The sequence below is a fragment of the Rhinolophus sinicus genome, chromosome 4 (assembly GCF_057876585.1).
Source record: "Rhinolophus sinicus isolate RSI-liver-muscle chromosome 4, RSI-T2T, whole genome shotgun sequence".
NCBI lineage: Eukaryota > Metazoa > Chordata > Mammalia > Chiroptera > Rhinolophidae > Rhinolophus > Rhinolophus sinicus.
This window is the reverse complement of record NC_142504.1, coordinates 32,843,148-32,861,115: the sequence shown is the minus strand read 5'-3', so window position 1 is coordinate 32,861,115 and position 17,968 is coordinate 32,843,148. Positions and strand designations below refer to the sequence as shown.

Here is a 17,968-nt window from a genome sequence, read left to right as displayed (position 1 = left end):
GAGGTATTTGTGAGCTCGATGGCTTGACCAAAAATAGTAGCATCACCTGGGAACTTACTAGAAATGCAAATTTTGGAGCCTCACCTTAGACTGAAGCAGAAACTCTGGGGTGAGGCCAGCAAGCTGTGTTTTAACAAGCCCTCTAAGTGATTCTGTTGCTGGCTGAGGTTTGAGAACTGCTTCAGTGCAATAAGGAGAGGACATGGGATGTTACAAAAATCTGACAATTAAGGAAATCATTGTCCCTACTAACTTCCTTTTGTGAGGACAGAAGAGAAGTGAGAAAATTATTTTGAGAAAACACTGTAAGACTGGAAACAGATTATAACTTTCAAAAATGGTAGGGCAAGTTAGGCAAGTTTCTACAGTACCTCTTTCTTAGCAGGATTCACACACACAGTTCACAGGGCAGACCTACTTAATTGGATGCTTCTAAGCCTAGACTTTTCTGCTCCCTGCTCCCAGGACCCTAAGACAAATCAGTGCCCATGACTGCTGTCCAGTAAAACTGGGCTGATCTGGTTTTCTGTAGTTTGCCTATTAAGAAGTGCCTTCCAACATACAGCATGGTGACTATTGTTAATAATACTGTATTTTGCCAAGAAAGTGGATCATCAGCATTCTCACCACACACACACACAAAAGGTTAAAAAAAAAAAAGCAATGAGAACAGAAACAATCAAAAAAGAAGTACCTTCCCCACTCTCATGAGTTATATACCAAGGCCTTTGCCCTTTTCTGGCTTAGTAAAATAATTGATTGGTATTATAAGTCCAGCTGATTATTTCATCTAAAATATTTCCATTGCCTGAAATAAACCCAAAGCTAAACGCTGTGACTCTCTCCTTCTTACTTTTAGGAATAGTGGTTAGTGGCTGGCATGATACTTAGGTACTTGAAAGACAAACATTTGAATATTTCTCCTTTTTATTTTTCATGGAGCAATGTTAATCTATGAAGAAATATGTAGGTCTTTGAATGTAAATATTTTCAAGTCATTTTCATAAATTGGAGCAGCAAGTGAGATTCTCAAACGTTATCTCCTGCTCTTTCAGACTGTCACTGGGGTCCCTGCCTAACTGTTAATGTGTATAACTTTACTTCATAACGCTTAACTTCCCTTTGGCGATCCAGCCTTGTTATCTTCCCTGTCTGATGGCTGACACACCATGTGACAAGCTCCTGTGGCAAATTTGCACCGTAAATCATGGGAAGATATGAAACTTAATATCTGCTAAATTCTTTAGTTCAAGATATTCATTCTTACAACACAGGGTATAGTGAATATACCCATACCCTTGTCTCTGAATATATTAGAAGCAGCTGTTTAAGATCCAGATCTCTGATGAACACAAGCAATGAAACTCTAAATTAGAGTGTGCTGTATTAGGAGAAAACCCTTCTGAAAGAAAAGACATTGGCTTTGCTTCCTCATTTGCCCCCTCTAAGGACTGCAATATGTTATACTTCTCCTTTCTCTTTAAAAAGACAGAAACTTCTTATTCTTTAAGATTTTGATGAAAACAAAGCTTTGCCTAAAGAATCAGTGAGATGCCCACTTTTTCTAATCTTCCGTCCACAATTAAAGCCATGCTCTATCCTAGAGAGGTGAAGTCACTTCAGGAAATTTAAATAAAAAATAAACAAACAAACAACACGCTATCACTGTGTGTAATTTAGGAAAATATATCTGCTGGCATGCACTAGTCACACCATAAGGCCTCTTTTATAGATATAAAAATTACGGGTCCACTTTCAAATTTTATCTTCTCATTAAACTGATGACCTTTCACTACTGCCTCTTTTATGCACTAGAGAATCTTATTTTTCATATCATCTGGTGATCTTTACAATTGCCATTCCTACTTGCATTTGTTTCAATGTTTCTTTTATTCGATTGATAGGTACAATAAATCATTTTAAATCTCATGTGATTTTCCTACTGAGAAGTTTATGTGCTCTGCCTATGTGGACAGCATCATCTAGAACATACATCTACAGAATGATGGAGGCACATTTGAATCAGCGGGATCTCAGGTGTTTACCATGCCTGGAACTGTGGTACGGGGCAGTGAAAAGGAAGTTAGGGATTCACATAGTATTGTGGGTGACAGGTAATGAGCAGAAGCTTTGGGATAGAATTGGGTTCAAGCCCCAACCACATGCCTTCACTAGATGAGCCCCTTTAGCTCATATTGTAATCCAAGTTACAATTTTATCATCTGTAAAATGAGGATCACAGTAATTCTAATAACAGAGGCAGTCATTGACTGTTGTATGCCATGTACCATGCTCAGCACTTTTCTTGCTTTATTTAAAATCCACGAAAAATCTTTTAAGATAGAATATTTCCTTCCTTAAAGGACACTGAGGCGAAGAGTGGCCAAACAATACTAATAAGTAGTCTGTCCTGGTGTGCACTTGAAAGACAACCCCCATCCTGTTTCAGTAGCAGGGCATCGGGGGGTGTGGGGTTCAGATTGAATGAGACATTGAATGTGAAGCCACTTCCCAGACGACATGTACACTACTCTACAAAGCTTAGGTATTTTATATATGGAGAATGCAATAAAAATACATGTGTACACTAATTTCATTTTCTTTCAAGTATAATCTGCTTCCTTGAAAATTCTGTAAAAACCATAACGTGGTACTCACTGGCATTAAGGTTAATCTTGGGCCAATTTGTAGAGTTTGCTTTGTGTACTACTCCTCATTCCCTAAAAGCATTATTTTCCTCTTTTAAAAGAGCCCAGATTGTTAAATTTTGTGAATGAATACAATTCCTCTCTCATTGTTCCTGATGTGGGGTAGGGGGCATAGGGTTGACAAATTTATAACTTTTAAATATTTAAGGATACTTAAATATTTAAAGAATATTTAAAAGACTATCACTAATTACCATCATAATTAGAGAAAAAGAAGGGATATTTTTGCCCCAGAAAAGGAGTAATACAATCTTTGAACAAAGTGCAGTCTTTTAAATTGAACACACTTGGTGGCAGGAGACACCCTTAATGTTGTTTTTGATCTTTGCTGCCAGACAGGGAAACTTCACTTAAATGTGCCTCCATCCTTCTGTAGGTGTGTGTTTTAAATGATGCTGTCCATCATGAACCAATATGGGTCATCAGCCCGAATTTGAGAACTACTATTTTAAAGTTCATGTGGGACCCTGAAAAATCATGGACTGAGCTGAGCCGCAAACAGACCGGGGCGAGAATGTGTGCCCTGCTTTTAGTAGGAGAGAACAGCAATTCAAACCATGAGCTCTGTAGTTAGGCTGTTTACCTTTAAATCCTGCTTCTGCTTGTAGTTATGCTATCTTCCTTTAAGTCTCTAAGCCTCTGTATTTCCTAGAGGTAAAATGGGTCTGATAATAATGCCTGTTGTTATTATTATGAGAATGAAATATATAATTCATCCAAGTGCCATCATAAGCCCTCTAAAAATGTTAGTTGCTAAGTTAACTTATGAACATATTATTATTAATTATAATTCTTATTATATTATTATTTCTTCTTATTAATTTATTTAGATTCTTTGATTTTCAGTTTTCCCATCGTAAAATGGAGACAAAAATACCTAACTTGTAGGGTTGTTGTGGAACATAAATGAAATAACACATGTTTGTACGTAGATTGCCATATGTCAGAAACCCAATTAATAATAGTCATTATTATTTTTGTGACATTTCCCATCCCCACTCCCCTAGTGCATTCACAGACTGCCCTTGGCTCCCCCAATCCCCTCGTTGGTGCTCTGCTTGGAACTCTTTTCCAGGTTCCAGCCAATCCCTCTATCGTGTGCCTAAAAACTTACCTGTCCTGATTATTTGTCTTGTAAGGTTTTGAATGCATCTGAAAGAAATTCCATCAACAAACTGCCTTGGGAAAGTTTTGAATGTTATTTAAACAAGCACACTGAGAAATCTTAAAAGCAAAACACATGCATGCTTACCACTAAAAAGCTTAAGAATATCTATTTTGGACTTCTGCTTAAAAGCATTGTGAAAAGGAAAGAAAAAAAAGACGAAGACTTTACAACAAAAAAATTCCAGCTTGGATACAATGAGTAATGTTAAGACCAGATAAGCTTGCTTTCTTTCTTGCCTAAGTCTATGTTTTCAGGTGTCCATCAGCCTGGACAACTCAGACAGCCACCCAAGGTGCCACTTACCTCCACACCTAATGCCCACTAGTCACCATGGTGGTTATGCCTGGATCCTGACCCCTGTTTAAATTTAATATGGCATGGAGCCTGGCTAGCTGGAAGATTCTGGACAGTGATGAAGCCAAAAGGAGAAATAAACTCAGCCTATATTGCAATAATCTTGGCTCTCTGATAGAGGATGTCCTATTTTATTTCTAATATGCACCTCTAAATCCAAATGTAAAATTGTCTGATGCACGATGGATGCAGCTAAAATAGCCTTTCCCTCTTATTCCCCCCGAACATGTGATTGAGGGGAAAAGGGAACTACGTGACACTGAAGAAGTCATATCTTTTTTATTTCTTCATCAATGTAATGAAGGAATTGGATTAGGACCGCTAAGATCTGCTGTAATCATCCCTAAGAACCTGTGTACTAAGGAGCGGAGAAGGGTAAAAGGTTGTTTTAGAAGACGTACAAGTGACAGAGAGGAGCGGGAACCTGGTAGGGAAGTGTCATGTTCTTTTGAAAATCCCTCAAGGATGTAAGTATGTAGATCATGGACTAACATAAACTAACACAAGGACTGAAGAATGAAGGCTAAGAATGAGTAGGTATTTGTAAAACTGATGGTGAGAGATAACTTTTATCGACAGAACCTGGTGTATCAAAACTAGAGGTCTTATCCTGACTCATTTAGGTGGGAATTTATAATAAATATAAAGAAGAGCTCAAATGTGTTTTTCTTGTTATGCTCAAAGGTGGAACAGCTTGAAAACATTAATAACAAAAAAAGCGGTGTTAGAAAAATCCCTGACTGTTAAATCATTACAGAAGTATCAGAGAAAGTAGGCTCTATCTCATCTTTCGAGGTTCAATACACTATTGCCAGAGCCAGTATACACTCCATTCTGACTTTCCTACGTCTGTTTGTAAACCGATTGTTCTTTGGCTTTCTGGAAGGCAAAAATTTAGGCAAATTCTAAATGAATTCTATAATGCAATGTTTACGAAAGTTGGGACTTCTGCTAAATTGACTAAATTGATTTAATGGTGACCTAAACTGAACAGAATGATGACTGCTCCTCTTCTATTCGAGACACTGATCAATCTTCAAAAGCCTTCAAGATGACTTTCCGTGTTAAAGATCAAGTGCCCTTTTTTCCATGTCCTAAGAGAATATTTTGCATTACTGAGGGTAACATAAATATTATTCTGTAATTCTTGAGGTTGATAAAAGGCAAAAAAGACCCTGCACTATTTTCTTTTATTGAGTAATTAGAATATAGCATCATATCAAATTGACAGAAGAAATGTCAAGAGTAGATATTCTTTTCTAACTAGATTGAAATAAAATAGTTTTTTTCTCGTGCCATATATGCTCCTTTTTCTTCCATTCTTTTTCTCCATGAATTTGATTACAGTTTCATACAATTTTGGAGGATAAAATCTTCTCAATTTCTGGTGCATTCCTTTCCCTGCCTCTAAAATGATAACTGACTGCTGGAAAAATGACCTGATTTACAGGGAAATTGGGTAATCTAATGTAAAACAGTTAGGTTCTAGATCAGTATTCTGTGAAATGTCCCTGAAACACATGTTTTCCATTCTTTCTTTTATTATTCTTAAAATGAGCTGTAACTGTGGAGTAAAAGAAAAAAAAAGAAGCTTTAGAATAAAACATATCACACAATAGAATGCATGAAAAATTTTAAAACAGCAAATAAAAGAACTGAAATTAATATTAGAGAAGAAAATAACCACAGAAATGGTAAATACATTAAAAATGTATCAGAGGTGGTAAACACAAATCACTTGCAAAAGGCTGAGCAGTTTGAACGTGGAAGTACACGCAGACTTTCCTTTGGGTATCTGAACAGATCCCTCTCGTTGCACAAGTACACAGAGTACAGCGTAGTCATCGCACAGGGAAATGAGACCATTTAGAACACATGGAAAAGAGTGGCCATACTCCAAAATAGATCTTGGAAAGTTTATTATCTCCAAGTGAGTGAATAGGAAACTTCACCCTTTTTAGGCTAATTAAAATTCAATGTACTTGTACTGGCCAATTTTAGACAACGTTTTTTCCCCTGCACATCATTGAAACCATATATAGCATGGATTTCTGACTAATTTTCATGTAAGTAATCAAAATATAGTTTTGAAATTCTCTTTAAAACCACGTTTTGTAAAGAGTTGTGTTTTGCCTTTTTTTTTTCGGTAGAAACTGTACCTTTACAATAATAAAACAGATTAAGTTTTTGTATTTGACTCTGCATTTTATGAATGAGGTGTCAACTGCTGGAGGTCAATTTCCCCTTCTTATAAACCACAGGGCAGAGTGGAATACTATTAGCACCAGTACCTCCCACAGCAGCTGTAGAGATTAATATTTAGAACAAATAAGAAAAAGCATTAGTTAATTCCTTTAATTTTCTAAGAAAAAGAGAGAAATCCGTGGATCCACTGCTGTTGAAAGACCTGCAAAATTGCAAAACTGAAAGATAGTTTACATCACAAGAACAAAACTTTGGCTGTTAAGTATTTAATGTAAAGTTACAATAGACACAAAATATAACATAAATATACATTTCCCTTTTAGGGTTTACTTACTCTCTGGAGCCAGGCCTCCTTGGTTTCATTTCAGCATCTGTCGTGGATTAGCTGTGTGTTCTTCAGTAGGTTACTTACCTCTCTGTGCTTGTTTCCTCATTGTGTAAAGGAGATAAGAATAGTACCTACCTGAGAGGGTTGCTGTGAAGATTAAACATGTTAAAATCTACAAAAGGCTTAGCACGCTACTGGTTCATAGTAAGTGCTATGTAAGTGTTAGCTATTATCATTATCATCATCATTGAACTATTTCAATACATGTATTTTATATGTGAGTTTCCTTGAATGTTTTAAAAACATACTTTTCTTAAAAATTGGAAGTTGTACTTTGCTGGGAATCAGATAATGGATCAAAGTTGCACATTTGGCTCTGTCTAGATTATGGAAATAATCTATATGGAAATAAATAATCTATATGGAGGTAAACAAGGTGCGGCTATTGAGATTAACAAGGCAATACGTAGTTTAGAAAGCACAACCGACTGTGGCAGACCTCTTTGAGACAATGACATTTAAACTAAGGTCTGAAGTAGTAGAAGCAGCAAGATGTGTGAAAAGTAGTAAAAGAGCATCATAAATGGAGGGAAGAGCAGGAATAGCACGTGTGAAGAACAGGGTATGTCCCAGTGAACGGATCAATTTCAGTGTGGTGGAGTGAGTGGTCCAGGTGAGAGGAGGTTGGAGCAATAGGCTGTGACAGCCAGGTCACAGAGGAACTTGAGGCCAAGGTGAGGAGTGTCTGAGCATGGTCAGAGCCCTGAAAGGGTTGTGAAGCCTGGTCTGATTTGCATTTCAGGAGTTCCCTTGGGGTGCTCTCAGAGAATTGTAGGGCAGGGGTCCAAGGGCTAGTGAGAAGGTCAGATAGGAGGCTGTTGGAGTGGTCCTGAGGAGAGATGACAGTGGTTGGCTACCTTACAGGTGGTGGATATGCAGCGAAGCAGACTTCTTACAGCTTTTCAATATGCTCACGTGTAGCGTAAAGCTTAAAGTTTGAGAATAAAGATCGAAACCGATTTGATCAAAGAACACACATCAGGAAATGCAAGTTCAAGAATTACCTCCTGAATCATTGATAATGCAAATCATTTTTTTCTGTTGGGAATAAGGGTTCATTCCACTACTACATTATTTGCAGACAGTAGGGTTTTTGGGGATAGGGTAAAAAAAAAAAGCAATTGATTTTGGTGGGCAAAGGGAGTTGAGGGGGAGATTATGAAAAGGCTCAAGCAATGGGGCTTTTCCTTAGGAAAGCAGGATTCTAGAATTAATGGGAATATTATGAGTGACAGGGGTGTGGGAAGCTAAGTGAATCAACACCAGAGACAGGCTCTGCCTCTGATACAGTGTAGCCCAGGGCCACTCTTATTTATGTGTTTAACTCTCCTCACGGTCATCCATAAGGACATTCATGCAAATATTTCTCTGCAAATACTCATGACTCCTGGCAACTTTGCAGACTTCCTTAAGAGAGCACTGGACCTGGAGTCAGAAGGCTGAAAGTCTCATGGCAGCACTGTCACCTGCTGGTGGAGAAATACCTGATCTCTGCTTCCGTCTCCTCTTTACTAAAAGCATCTGGACTCAATCAGTAACAAAGGGTTAAAATACCAATTACCAAGAAAATGGATGGCATCACCTCACATACTAGGGATGCCTCTTTAGCAAATTAAAATGCCTCTCAATGGGACTATAACTTCCAATTTTGATATTTGCTGACTCCAAGTTGATACTTCACAAATTTGCCCAAGATTATTAAAATTTTAGTAGCTAAGGAGAAATTCAAGGTTCTCATGAACTTTCTATTCACTAAAATAATATATCTAATTTGCAAGCATATATATTTTTCTCATTGGAGGCCACACAATTATTTGCATTTTGAATGGGAAAAAAGGCAACTCAGTAAATTCTGGTTTCTCCTGAATTGGCCCTTGAGGAACAAGGATCGCTCTCCACGTTGCTGGGATTTTTGCCTTACGCCATCTTGGCAGTCTATATGATGTTAGGAATGAAGACGTATTCTAATATTGTTCTGACCTAGCTGCCGGGGGAATGAAGTGCTAAAGCAATTTGCATGACTATGTTCTCTGTGCCATGAACTTCTTTGAATCTTAGGCTAAAGAGATCCCATCTCAATGTCTATAAATACTGACATATTCTACAACATACCCTCATGCTTACAAGAAGTCTGTCTGTTAGACATAAGGTGAGAAACAAATAATTATGCCAAAGTTTGGGTTAATTAATGCATGAGCCAAGCCAATTTGAAATTTAAATTTGGCAGCAGTGCAATTTGCTTTTCTTTTTTTCCTTGTTGCCCGTGTTGACTTTGCGAACACCCCGCTAGGGAGGAAATTTCCTCAAACGGCAGAGTTTTCCTTGAAAAATTATTCTTATCAAAGAGATATTTTTTTCCCTAGTATAGTCCTGGGATAAATACTGTTACTTTTAGGTGCCAGGAAAGCGTATTAGACTGACACCGAATTCATATATGTTTACAATAAATTCATTTCACGTCTACTTAATAGAAATAGATTTGGGTCAGACATGAAAACCTAGAAGAACTCTATCACATTTCACATTTTTTTTATTGCCGTGCAGAGAATTCCTGCTTATGTACAGAGCTACCTAGAACGTCCATTTGACATACAGCATGAGCCTGGACTATTTCAGCCTTTTGCAAAAGGCTGGGTTTTCAATCCCGGTATAGCCACAGCTCCCGTAGCCCCATTGAGCTGGAAAGCTGAGTTTAAAGCCTCCAGAAATAATAACTTGAAAGTCCATGGAGAGGCGCTCCTAATTCCACCTGTTATGAAAGGCTCTGATCATTCAGGACAATTAATATATACCAATTAAAATAAAAAGATCTCTAAGTCACCATCAAAATGTCCTTTGACTGTAGCAGTGGAATGAGTAGTCTTTTGACATCAGGCAAACAGGTTTGCACTGTAAGAATACTGTTGCTTCAGAGATACGTGAACCTTGGCAAACAATGTGAGATTTCTGCGTCTATGTTTCTTCACCTTTGGTATGTGCTTCATTACATCCAGTAGGATTGTCATGGGAAGTGACTGAGCATCACTGTATCCAGCGCACAGTAGGGGCTCAATGAATTATAGCTGTTTTTCTTATTATTTTAGTGGTATTACTAACGTCTAGGTCTTAACTTGCTGATGACGGGTAATTCAAACAATTTAGGATTAATTGCTTCCAGGGCTCTGGCTTATATTGGGACTATGAGAAGGAAAGTCCTGTTATTTCCCTGCCTATAATACCTATACATACCACCTAAGTACCGTCAGACCAGTGCGAGAGGCAGGGATAAGGAGAGGTGTGTACTTATATGTTTCTCTTTTCTTTTTAATTTTCTGCCTTTGATATATATATATATTCTCTAAAGGTGAAATTCTCCATTCCTATATTATCAGCTGAAATAGGTACACATAACATTTCCCAAAATTTATATCTCTACTACAGAATTCTCTCTTGAGCCACAAATTTCTATATCTACTTCTACTGTACATCATCACATGAAGAAGCCAAATGTATCATATTCCAAATTAAATTATTTATCTTCCTTCCCTAAAATATTCCTTGTCTGGATTGTGTGAATGACATCCATCTCTCCTGTTACCTGTGAAAGAAACCCGGGATTGGTCATACAATTGGCCACTTCCCTCTTTCATCTCACCTCCAATTTCTATCATTCACTAACTGCTACAAAAGCTACTCCTATACTCATCTCCCGTTTTCTTTCCTATGTCCCATAAGGTGACCCTAATTGTTTCTCCCGTGTTACTGTGGTAAGATTCCCGGCTTCCCGTTAACTTGTATCCATCCTACTTTCAGTCTAATATTCCTCCTATTTTTTCTAGCGGAGTAATCTGTCAGAATGGCAGGTCTGATTATGTCAGTCCCCTACTTTGACTCCTTCAAGGACCCCCATTGTCTTCATGATAAAATGCAAACCCCTTTGTAATGGGTGCCCAGCAGACCTCGCCAGAGCCAAATGAAATACCTGGCTTTCCCAAATCATCATGTTGTTTCAAGCATCCAGGGCTTTTTACAGCCTGGTGTCCTGCTTGTAACACTCTTCTTCTCTTCTTCTCCTTGTCCAGTTCATTCTGTCTTGTCATTTCAATGCTCAATCATGTCCCTTTTAGGGTCACCTCCCTCGGAAAGCTTCCCTAAAGCCAGGTCAGGGCTGTTCCTCTCTGCTTCTAGAGCATTCACTGCATTTCTCTATTGCAGTACTTATTACCCGGGTGCGTAATTGTCTAATGGTTTGTCGTGTCTCCTCTAGTCCTCATAAAGCGGGGAACTGTAATTTGTCACAATGTCCCTTGACTAGGATTTAATAGACATTTAGTAAATATTTATTGAGTTTTAAAATATGAGCAAAGCTATAAGAATGGAAATTTGTTGGATGTGTTACGGGTGAATGATTAGAACATTTTGAAGGATGGAGGAAGGTTACGATTTGAAATGCCGAATTCTGAACTACCAGGCAAATAAAAGGCAGGGACTAGGGTTGCAGGAGAAAAACCAACATTACAGCAAAACAGCTCTGCAACTGAACCATTAATGCAAAGCCCCATCCCCTGCCACATACACCAATTTTGAGGCAAGGACGTAAGGGTTGAAAGTGAAGGATGGACTCCAACCCTGTAATCGATTTTTGTGGCGTCACTAAGGCTTCAGAACTGGAATTAGGGAGCTGTTGTCCTGTTCTATTTGACTTGGATAGGAAAGATACAATGGGATTATATCATAAAACATCTTAAATGTCAGGCTGAAGAGTGGTTCTAAGTCTTAGGGTCCCTGGGCAATCACTGAATGATTATGCATAGAAGGAGACAAAATGGGAGCTTGGAAAACAAGTCTGACTGTGTTGTGTAACACTGAGTGTGACACAGAGAGACTGCGCCTGAATATTAGGAGAATATCTAAGTATTTTGTTAAAGGTAATAAAAGCTTAAGAGGGAAGAAAATTGCAGCATCCATGGGAAAAATTGGGAGTAGCCTTAAGACTTGATTTAGAGAGAAGAAAGACATACATACGTTTGCAAATAGAAATTTTAATGAAAAAAAAGTGGTTAAATATTGATTACAAAAACCAAAAATATTTCACCGAGCCAGGTACTTTATTTCTTTGAACAATGGCTCCATAGGTTTAGAGTTATTGTGTTATTATTTTACACAGAACACTGATTCATATGCTGTTTTTAATAAAGAGAGGCTTTTTATTTGAACAAAGACAGAATCTTATACCTTGGGTATCACAGGTATACTGGGCAGTGGCATGGAGCTGCTGGCACCGTGGGAGAAACATAGCCAGCTCCTATGAGATAGATTTTTGCCGAGCCAGTCCAATATTAGAGACCTTTAACTGTACTCCTTGATCGACTCTTCATACCCTAAAATTCTTTTCTTTTCTTTTTTAAACTATGTTCCAATCAGACAACACTCTTTCCGGAAAACAATTCAAGGAAACTGCATTTAGAAGTATTGAGGAATAGATTCCGATAACAATTTTTTACCAATTCTCCCCCCTAAATTCTTCACCTTGAAAACAAAATGTAAAGACCTGAAACCTTTCCGTATTACCAGTTTTCTAAACTCATAAAGTGAAGCCAGAAACATGTGAATATTATTTTCTGTGTTTTGATAGTAGAAATGAAGACAAGTTAATACCATTGTCACAACACAAATTATTATCAATTGGTTTTATAATCTTCATTATATGGACCTCTGGAAGTTCATATCAACATTAAAAGGACACACTTGTCACACAAAATAATGCTTTTAATTATAACTAAAATGGAAAAAAATCTCATACCTGAGTGGAATGATTATATATTGGTCATTCTCTGTTAGACACAAAATCCTTGACAATAGGGACATGTACTATTTTTTGATATAACATCAGGCGTAATGCAATTCTTGGCATATAGCAATCAAAAATATTTTTGAATAAATGACATTTAAAAAAATATAACACTTACGTAGGACCTACTATGCACCAGGCACATACCAAAAGAGATTTGCAAATATTAACTCATTTAATTTTCATTAGAAAAACCTCATTTTACAAAGGAAATTAAGGCATGGAGAGGTTAGATAATTTGCCCCAAATCACGTAGCTTCTTAGAAAGTGATGGAGCCGGGCATAAAACTCAAGTGGAGCCATGCCAGAATCTGTGCTCTTAAAAAAATGCTGTCTTTAAATTTAAATATATACAAATTATATATATATATGCACACACACACACACACACACACACACACACACACAGTATTGAACTTAGAATTAGAAGACCTGGTTTCAAATACATATTAAATTTTACTTGGTTTGTGGCTTTGTGCAAGTTCATCAACCTAATGGGTCCTTAATGTCCTCATACGTAATTCAGAATAATAGATGGTACATCACAACACTATTGTAAGGTTTAAATAAATAATTTCAGTGAAAATTCTAGAACATAGCTGGCACCTGGGATATATTAGTTGGTGTGCCTAGGAGAATGGTACTATTTTTCTCCTTTTCCCCTTTCAAAAGGGTACATATTTGTACATTACACATCATGCAGGTCTTAGAAAAATGAGATCAAACTCTGTGTTTCATAAAGCATTATTTCCAACATCTCCTAAAGGTAGACTTAATTTACTAAAGCATTTTCTAGATAGTCAAATAAGTTTCAAACTTAATAGCTTGTTTCTGAGGGAAAAACATTTTCCCCCTGGAAGCTGGTGTGATTTAAACATCTAACATCAAAGAAAAAAAGTCTCTTTATTCTAATTGGGAAATCAAGTTATATATACATATATATTTAGAGAAAAAAAGATTAGACTGACAATAGAGCATATGGCATTTATTTTCACGATGACCCTCCGACACTAACAGGCTCTACCAAATCTGACGGGAATCATCTCAATCAATGATTCCCAATCATGGCTGCACATTATAATCAAATTAAAAAATATATCAAAATGCAGACCCCTTCCTCGATGTTCTGATTTATTGGTTTGGGGTAGGGTCTGGGCATCTATATTTGTTGAAAGTTCTCCCATTAATTCTAATTTGAAGCCCGGATGGAGAACACTGGTTTAGGTTATCACGGAAAATATCACCGGTCTTCTATTTCCATTTTAATTTTACTCTGATAAAAACCAACAATAGATAATATCCTCATTCATGTTAACACTGAAAGAGTCTGAGAAGTTCACCAAGAGCAGAGTTGCCATGGCACACCTGTGCTAACATTTAGCTCCATTTCTTTAAGTGATTGAGGCAAGTTCTATCTTTACCTATCCATCATCATTCATTATCTGGAGTTCCAAAAACACAAGAAAATGGGAAACGAAGCCATATTTATATCAGCTAAGTTTATTCAATTCCAAGCATCATAAAACAATACAACTCTAAGGTTATTTAGGTGTTCTTGTGAATAAGTTATAATAAGGGTTTCATGTTTACTTTGCTCGGTGTGTTGGTGTGGTCAATAAATAATCTCAGAGCATTTTACAATATGACCGAATTTATTTTTATGGCCAAAGTTCCTAAAATTAACTGTAGATTAGAGAGACATAGAACCAAAACAAATCCCGGCCGATGGATGTTTTCAGCTATATTAAAATATTGAGTAGAAATAAGTGCCCACAGAGAACACTGACTTAAACTGCAAAGATGCTTTGCAAATCTAATCACCTTTGTTCCTCTCATAATGCTAGTGAAGAAAACCAGCAATTTCAACTTGTTAAAGGCTGAGTTCTTTAACCAAATGCGTAGTAGGATAGCAACATGCTATTACATGCTTTATTTTATAAATCCCACAACACTAAAAGCATTCATTCCGACATTGTCTTTCATGGTAAGCCAAAGTGGTCCAAATGTATAAAATATTTGCTTTCTATTATCACTTAAGACACACTCAAACTTGGACACTCTGCTATTTAAAGATTAGTTTCAGGAACGACTTGGTTACACTTTGGTTTCTTTTGAACATTTCACTTTCAATAACCCAATAATTTCAACAAATAGCCTTGAACAGATGACTTGGTTCGGGTTAATTACAGCCAACATAGCATGAGGGTCTCCTGAAGATCGGTAAATGGAACCCGGTCTTCTAGTCGTGCATATACCACGTAATACAAGGTTAAAGCTTTCAGATAGAACTTTCCTTGCATAGATTTGCACAAGAAAGCCTGAATGATGGGCTAAAAATCTAACTGGATTGTTGATTTCTGACTTTGATTGGCTTTTCTTGGACAGGAAGGAAAATAAATGTTTTGAGAAGAAGAATTTATTTGTTAGAGCTTTTCTTGATGTCTTTCACCCAGGCTTGGAAAGAGCATCATGAAAAAAGAGTACCCTTTTGGAAACTACGCACACAACATATTTTTCCTAATAGGTGTGAAGAATGGCTGCTATGCATAAATGATTGTTGGAAAATAATTCTCTGTAAAACATGACTTAACAAGCAAGCCCATTCACCACTGTACTCATCCCGATATCCAGAACAACCATGACACATCACATAGATGCCGACATTACCTGTTTGTTAGTTAATAAACACCTTTTGGAAAATATCCACCACTTTCATCCCCGTAATTTTCATCCCCGATAAATTGGAGAACAAAACTTTTAAGGGGAAAATTGACATTAACAGCATAGTAAAAGTCACAAAAAATCAGAGAACTCTTCAATATGAAACCTTAAGTTGTAGCACCTTCCCACGACTACCATCTTTTCTTTAACCAAGGGTAAAGTGAAGCAGCTGAGACTAAGCTGACCCGACATCAGAACCTCCAACACCACACTCAAACTGCAGTTTGTAATAATAATAATAATAATAATAATAATAATAATAATAATCAAGATACCTCGGGCACCACCACTGTTAACCAATCCTGGGAACACCCCAAGGCTTTAAGTCCCCCTTTCCCCCAGACCCCCCTTACCTAGCATAATTTCGGCTGGATACTTCCTCATGTCAGAAGAGAAGGAAATTCGCAGTTGGTGACTCCAGAGACCCAGGAACTCACGCCTTAGCCCCTATCTGCTGAGCAGGAGATGTCAGCTGCAGGGTAAGGTGCGGACCTCTCCAACCCAGGAAGGTCCTCCAGCCGCGCCGGGCAGCCCACCCAGCGTCTGGGGGGCTGGCTGTCCTAGTTGGACATGAGAGCAAATTGCGTTAATCTTGAGCCCTCCCTCTCCTGCCCCACTCCCAATTTCCTGACACTTTAATTCTGTCTTAAGTGATGGTTTAAACCCAGCCTCAGCTTGTATTACAGGCTAAAAGGCAACTGCTTTTCCCCCGTGCTTTCTTTCCATCTCCCCAAAGTCCAGGAGGCTCACCTACCCGGCGCCTTCCTTCCCTCGCCCAGCTGTGAGCTGTGCGCAAACTTCTCCTGACTTAAGAGTCTTCGTCGTCGCCCGCGCTCCCGCTCCACCCCGCCTGCCTCCCCCCACTGGCCCCCCCGGCTGCAGAGGAGGTGGCTGCGGAATTGATGAGCACCAGCCCCCCCGCCCTGGTCCCTTCCGCCCCCATCAGCCCTTTCCTGTCCCTGAAGAGGGAGGGGCGAGCAGGAGAGCTCCGAGCGCCTCCCCGCCACCCCCTCTTACCCCGGCCGGGAGTGGGGCTGCGCCCGCCGCGGTTGCCTTACTCCAGTGCGGGCTGGGGCTCCCCCCACGAGTCCCGGAGACTAAAATGCGGCGTAAACACAGGAAGCAGGAGAGGGACCCCAGTTAGACCTTGGGTAGAGAGGGGTGGGGGGGGGGCATAGTCTGTAGCCCATCTCCGGAGACAGCTTTCTGTGAGCCCAGTCCCCTCCCTGGGGGATGCAAATTCAGGAGGGAGGTGAATTTCCAAAAGAACCCACCCCTGGAGGCTGTGCCACCTGGGCGCCTTCAGCCACTGCTAGGGGGATAGCACCACCTGGGAGCCTGTGGAGAGGGTCGGTAGTGGGCGAGGTAGTGAAAGTGGAAAGGGGATGGGTGGGAAAACGGTTGGCTAAGAGCTGGGGTGCTGAGAGGAAGCAAGAAAAGAAGCCAGGAGGCAGGAGGTAAGAAGAAGGGTCACGGGGGTCCGGCAAGCCCTGGGAGAGCGTCCGGAGTTGGGCAAGCTGTCCGGAGCTGGGGGTGCAAGCTGGATTTGGGAGAACTACGCCCTCCACGTAGGGGGCTGGTGGTGGGCTCAGTAGCCTAGAGTGAATGAGCGCAGTGAGGACAGAGTGGAAAGAAGGAGGTCTGGAGTGCCAGGCGTGGGGACTGCGACACCTCCCCTTTCCCCCCTAAGCCCTTGATGCCAGGCGGATCCCGGGACAATCAGAGTCCCGACAGGGTGCACCCGGGGCTGGCGGTAGCACCCAGGGAAGCGGGCAAGTTGGTTGCAAGGACGCACAGCTCTTAACATCCTTTAACTCACAGCTGGGTAGAGCAAGGCAGCAGCGGACACTTTTTTCCTAACTCTGTGGGGCGTTGAGCTGTAAGAATGCAGCATCCCGTGCGTCTCGGGACTGCAAGGTGGCCATGCATCGTTCGGGTTAGCAACACTATGTGCTCAGCAAAAGAAAGAATGGTAACAACAAAACAGGATGAGAAGAAAGCCAGACAGTACACTTTCCCGGGCTGCCCAACTTTCTCCTAAGCACCCAGGAGACAGGTGCCCTGTGAATGGGTCTGCAACCTGCACCCATGGGTTATCGGATTCCTTCCCTGGAGAGATAAATTACTACAGGCAAAACGTGCATGTGTGTCTGCCCTAAGGGGAGCTTCCACTTCCCACCCTAGGGGGATTTCAGGGACCCCTAATTTGTGTGATTGGGGGCTTTCAGGGGACCCAATAGAGGAGAGTCTAGGGTCAGAGCAGCGTTCCCACCAGACCTTCCAGGGGTTTTGTTTTTCCAGGCTCTCCCTCCCCTTTATAGCCCCCCCACACACACTTCCCTGCCACCTCCAGTCTGGTGACCTCGAGGGCTGTGTGTGAGTCACCATGCATTCAAACCCTACTGCACCGCCCCACTGCAGGGGAATATTCTAGAGTCCCTTTATTTAGGGGACCTAAGTGGGAATGATGTTGTTAGCAGTAAAAAATGTGACTAGGAAAGGAAGCTGGGCAATGGGGAGAGGAATTTTATAAAGGAACACACACACACACACACACACACACACACACACACTCACACAACCTGTACAAGAAA

The 17,968-nt window shown here is 39.8% G+C and overlaps 2 protein-coding genes across 2 annotated transcripts in view; one reads left to right on the top strand and one right to left on the bottom strand.

Annotated features, from left to right (window-relative positions):
* The window catches only part of CALCR (calcitonin receptor), a 123,024-nt gene extending 106,807 nt beyond the window's left edge, over nt 1-16,217 (bottom strand). The window contains exons 1-2 of the mRNA XM_074340733.2: nt 16,129-16,217; nt 15,728-15,934 (exon numbers count right to left, since the gene is read on the bottom strand). Coding sequence (XP_074196834.1) covers nt 15,728-15,758 — 31 coding nt within the window. The 5' untranslated portion in view covers nt 15,759-15,934; nt 16,129-16,217. The remainder of the gene's footprint in view (nt 1-15,727; nt 15,935-16,128) is intronic.
* Nucleotides 16,218-16,510: 293 nt separating this feature from the next.
* Nucleotides 16,511-17,968, top strand: part of LOC141573049 (uncharacterized) — a 127,763-nt gene continuing 126,305 nt past the window's right edge. Inside the window, exon 1 of the mRNA XM_074339752.2 lies at nt 16,511-16,831. Within this exon, the coding sequence (XP_074195853.2) occupies nt 16,608-16,831 (224 nt within the window). The 5' untranslated portion in view covers nt 16,511-16,607. The remainder of the gene's footprint in view (nt 16,832-17,968) is intronic.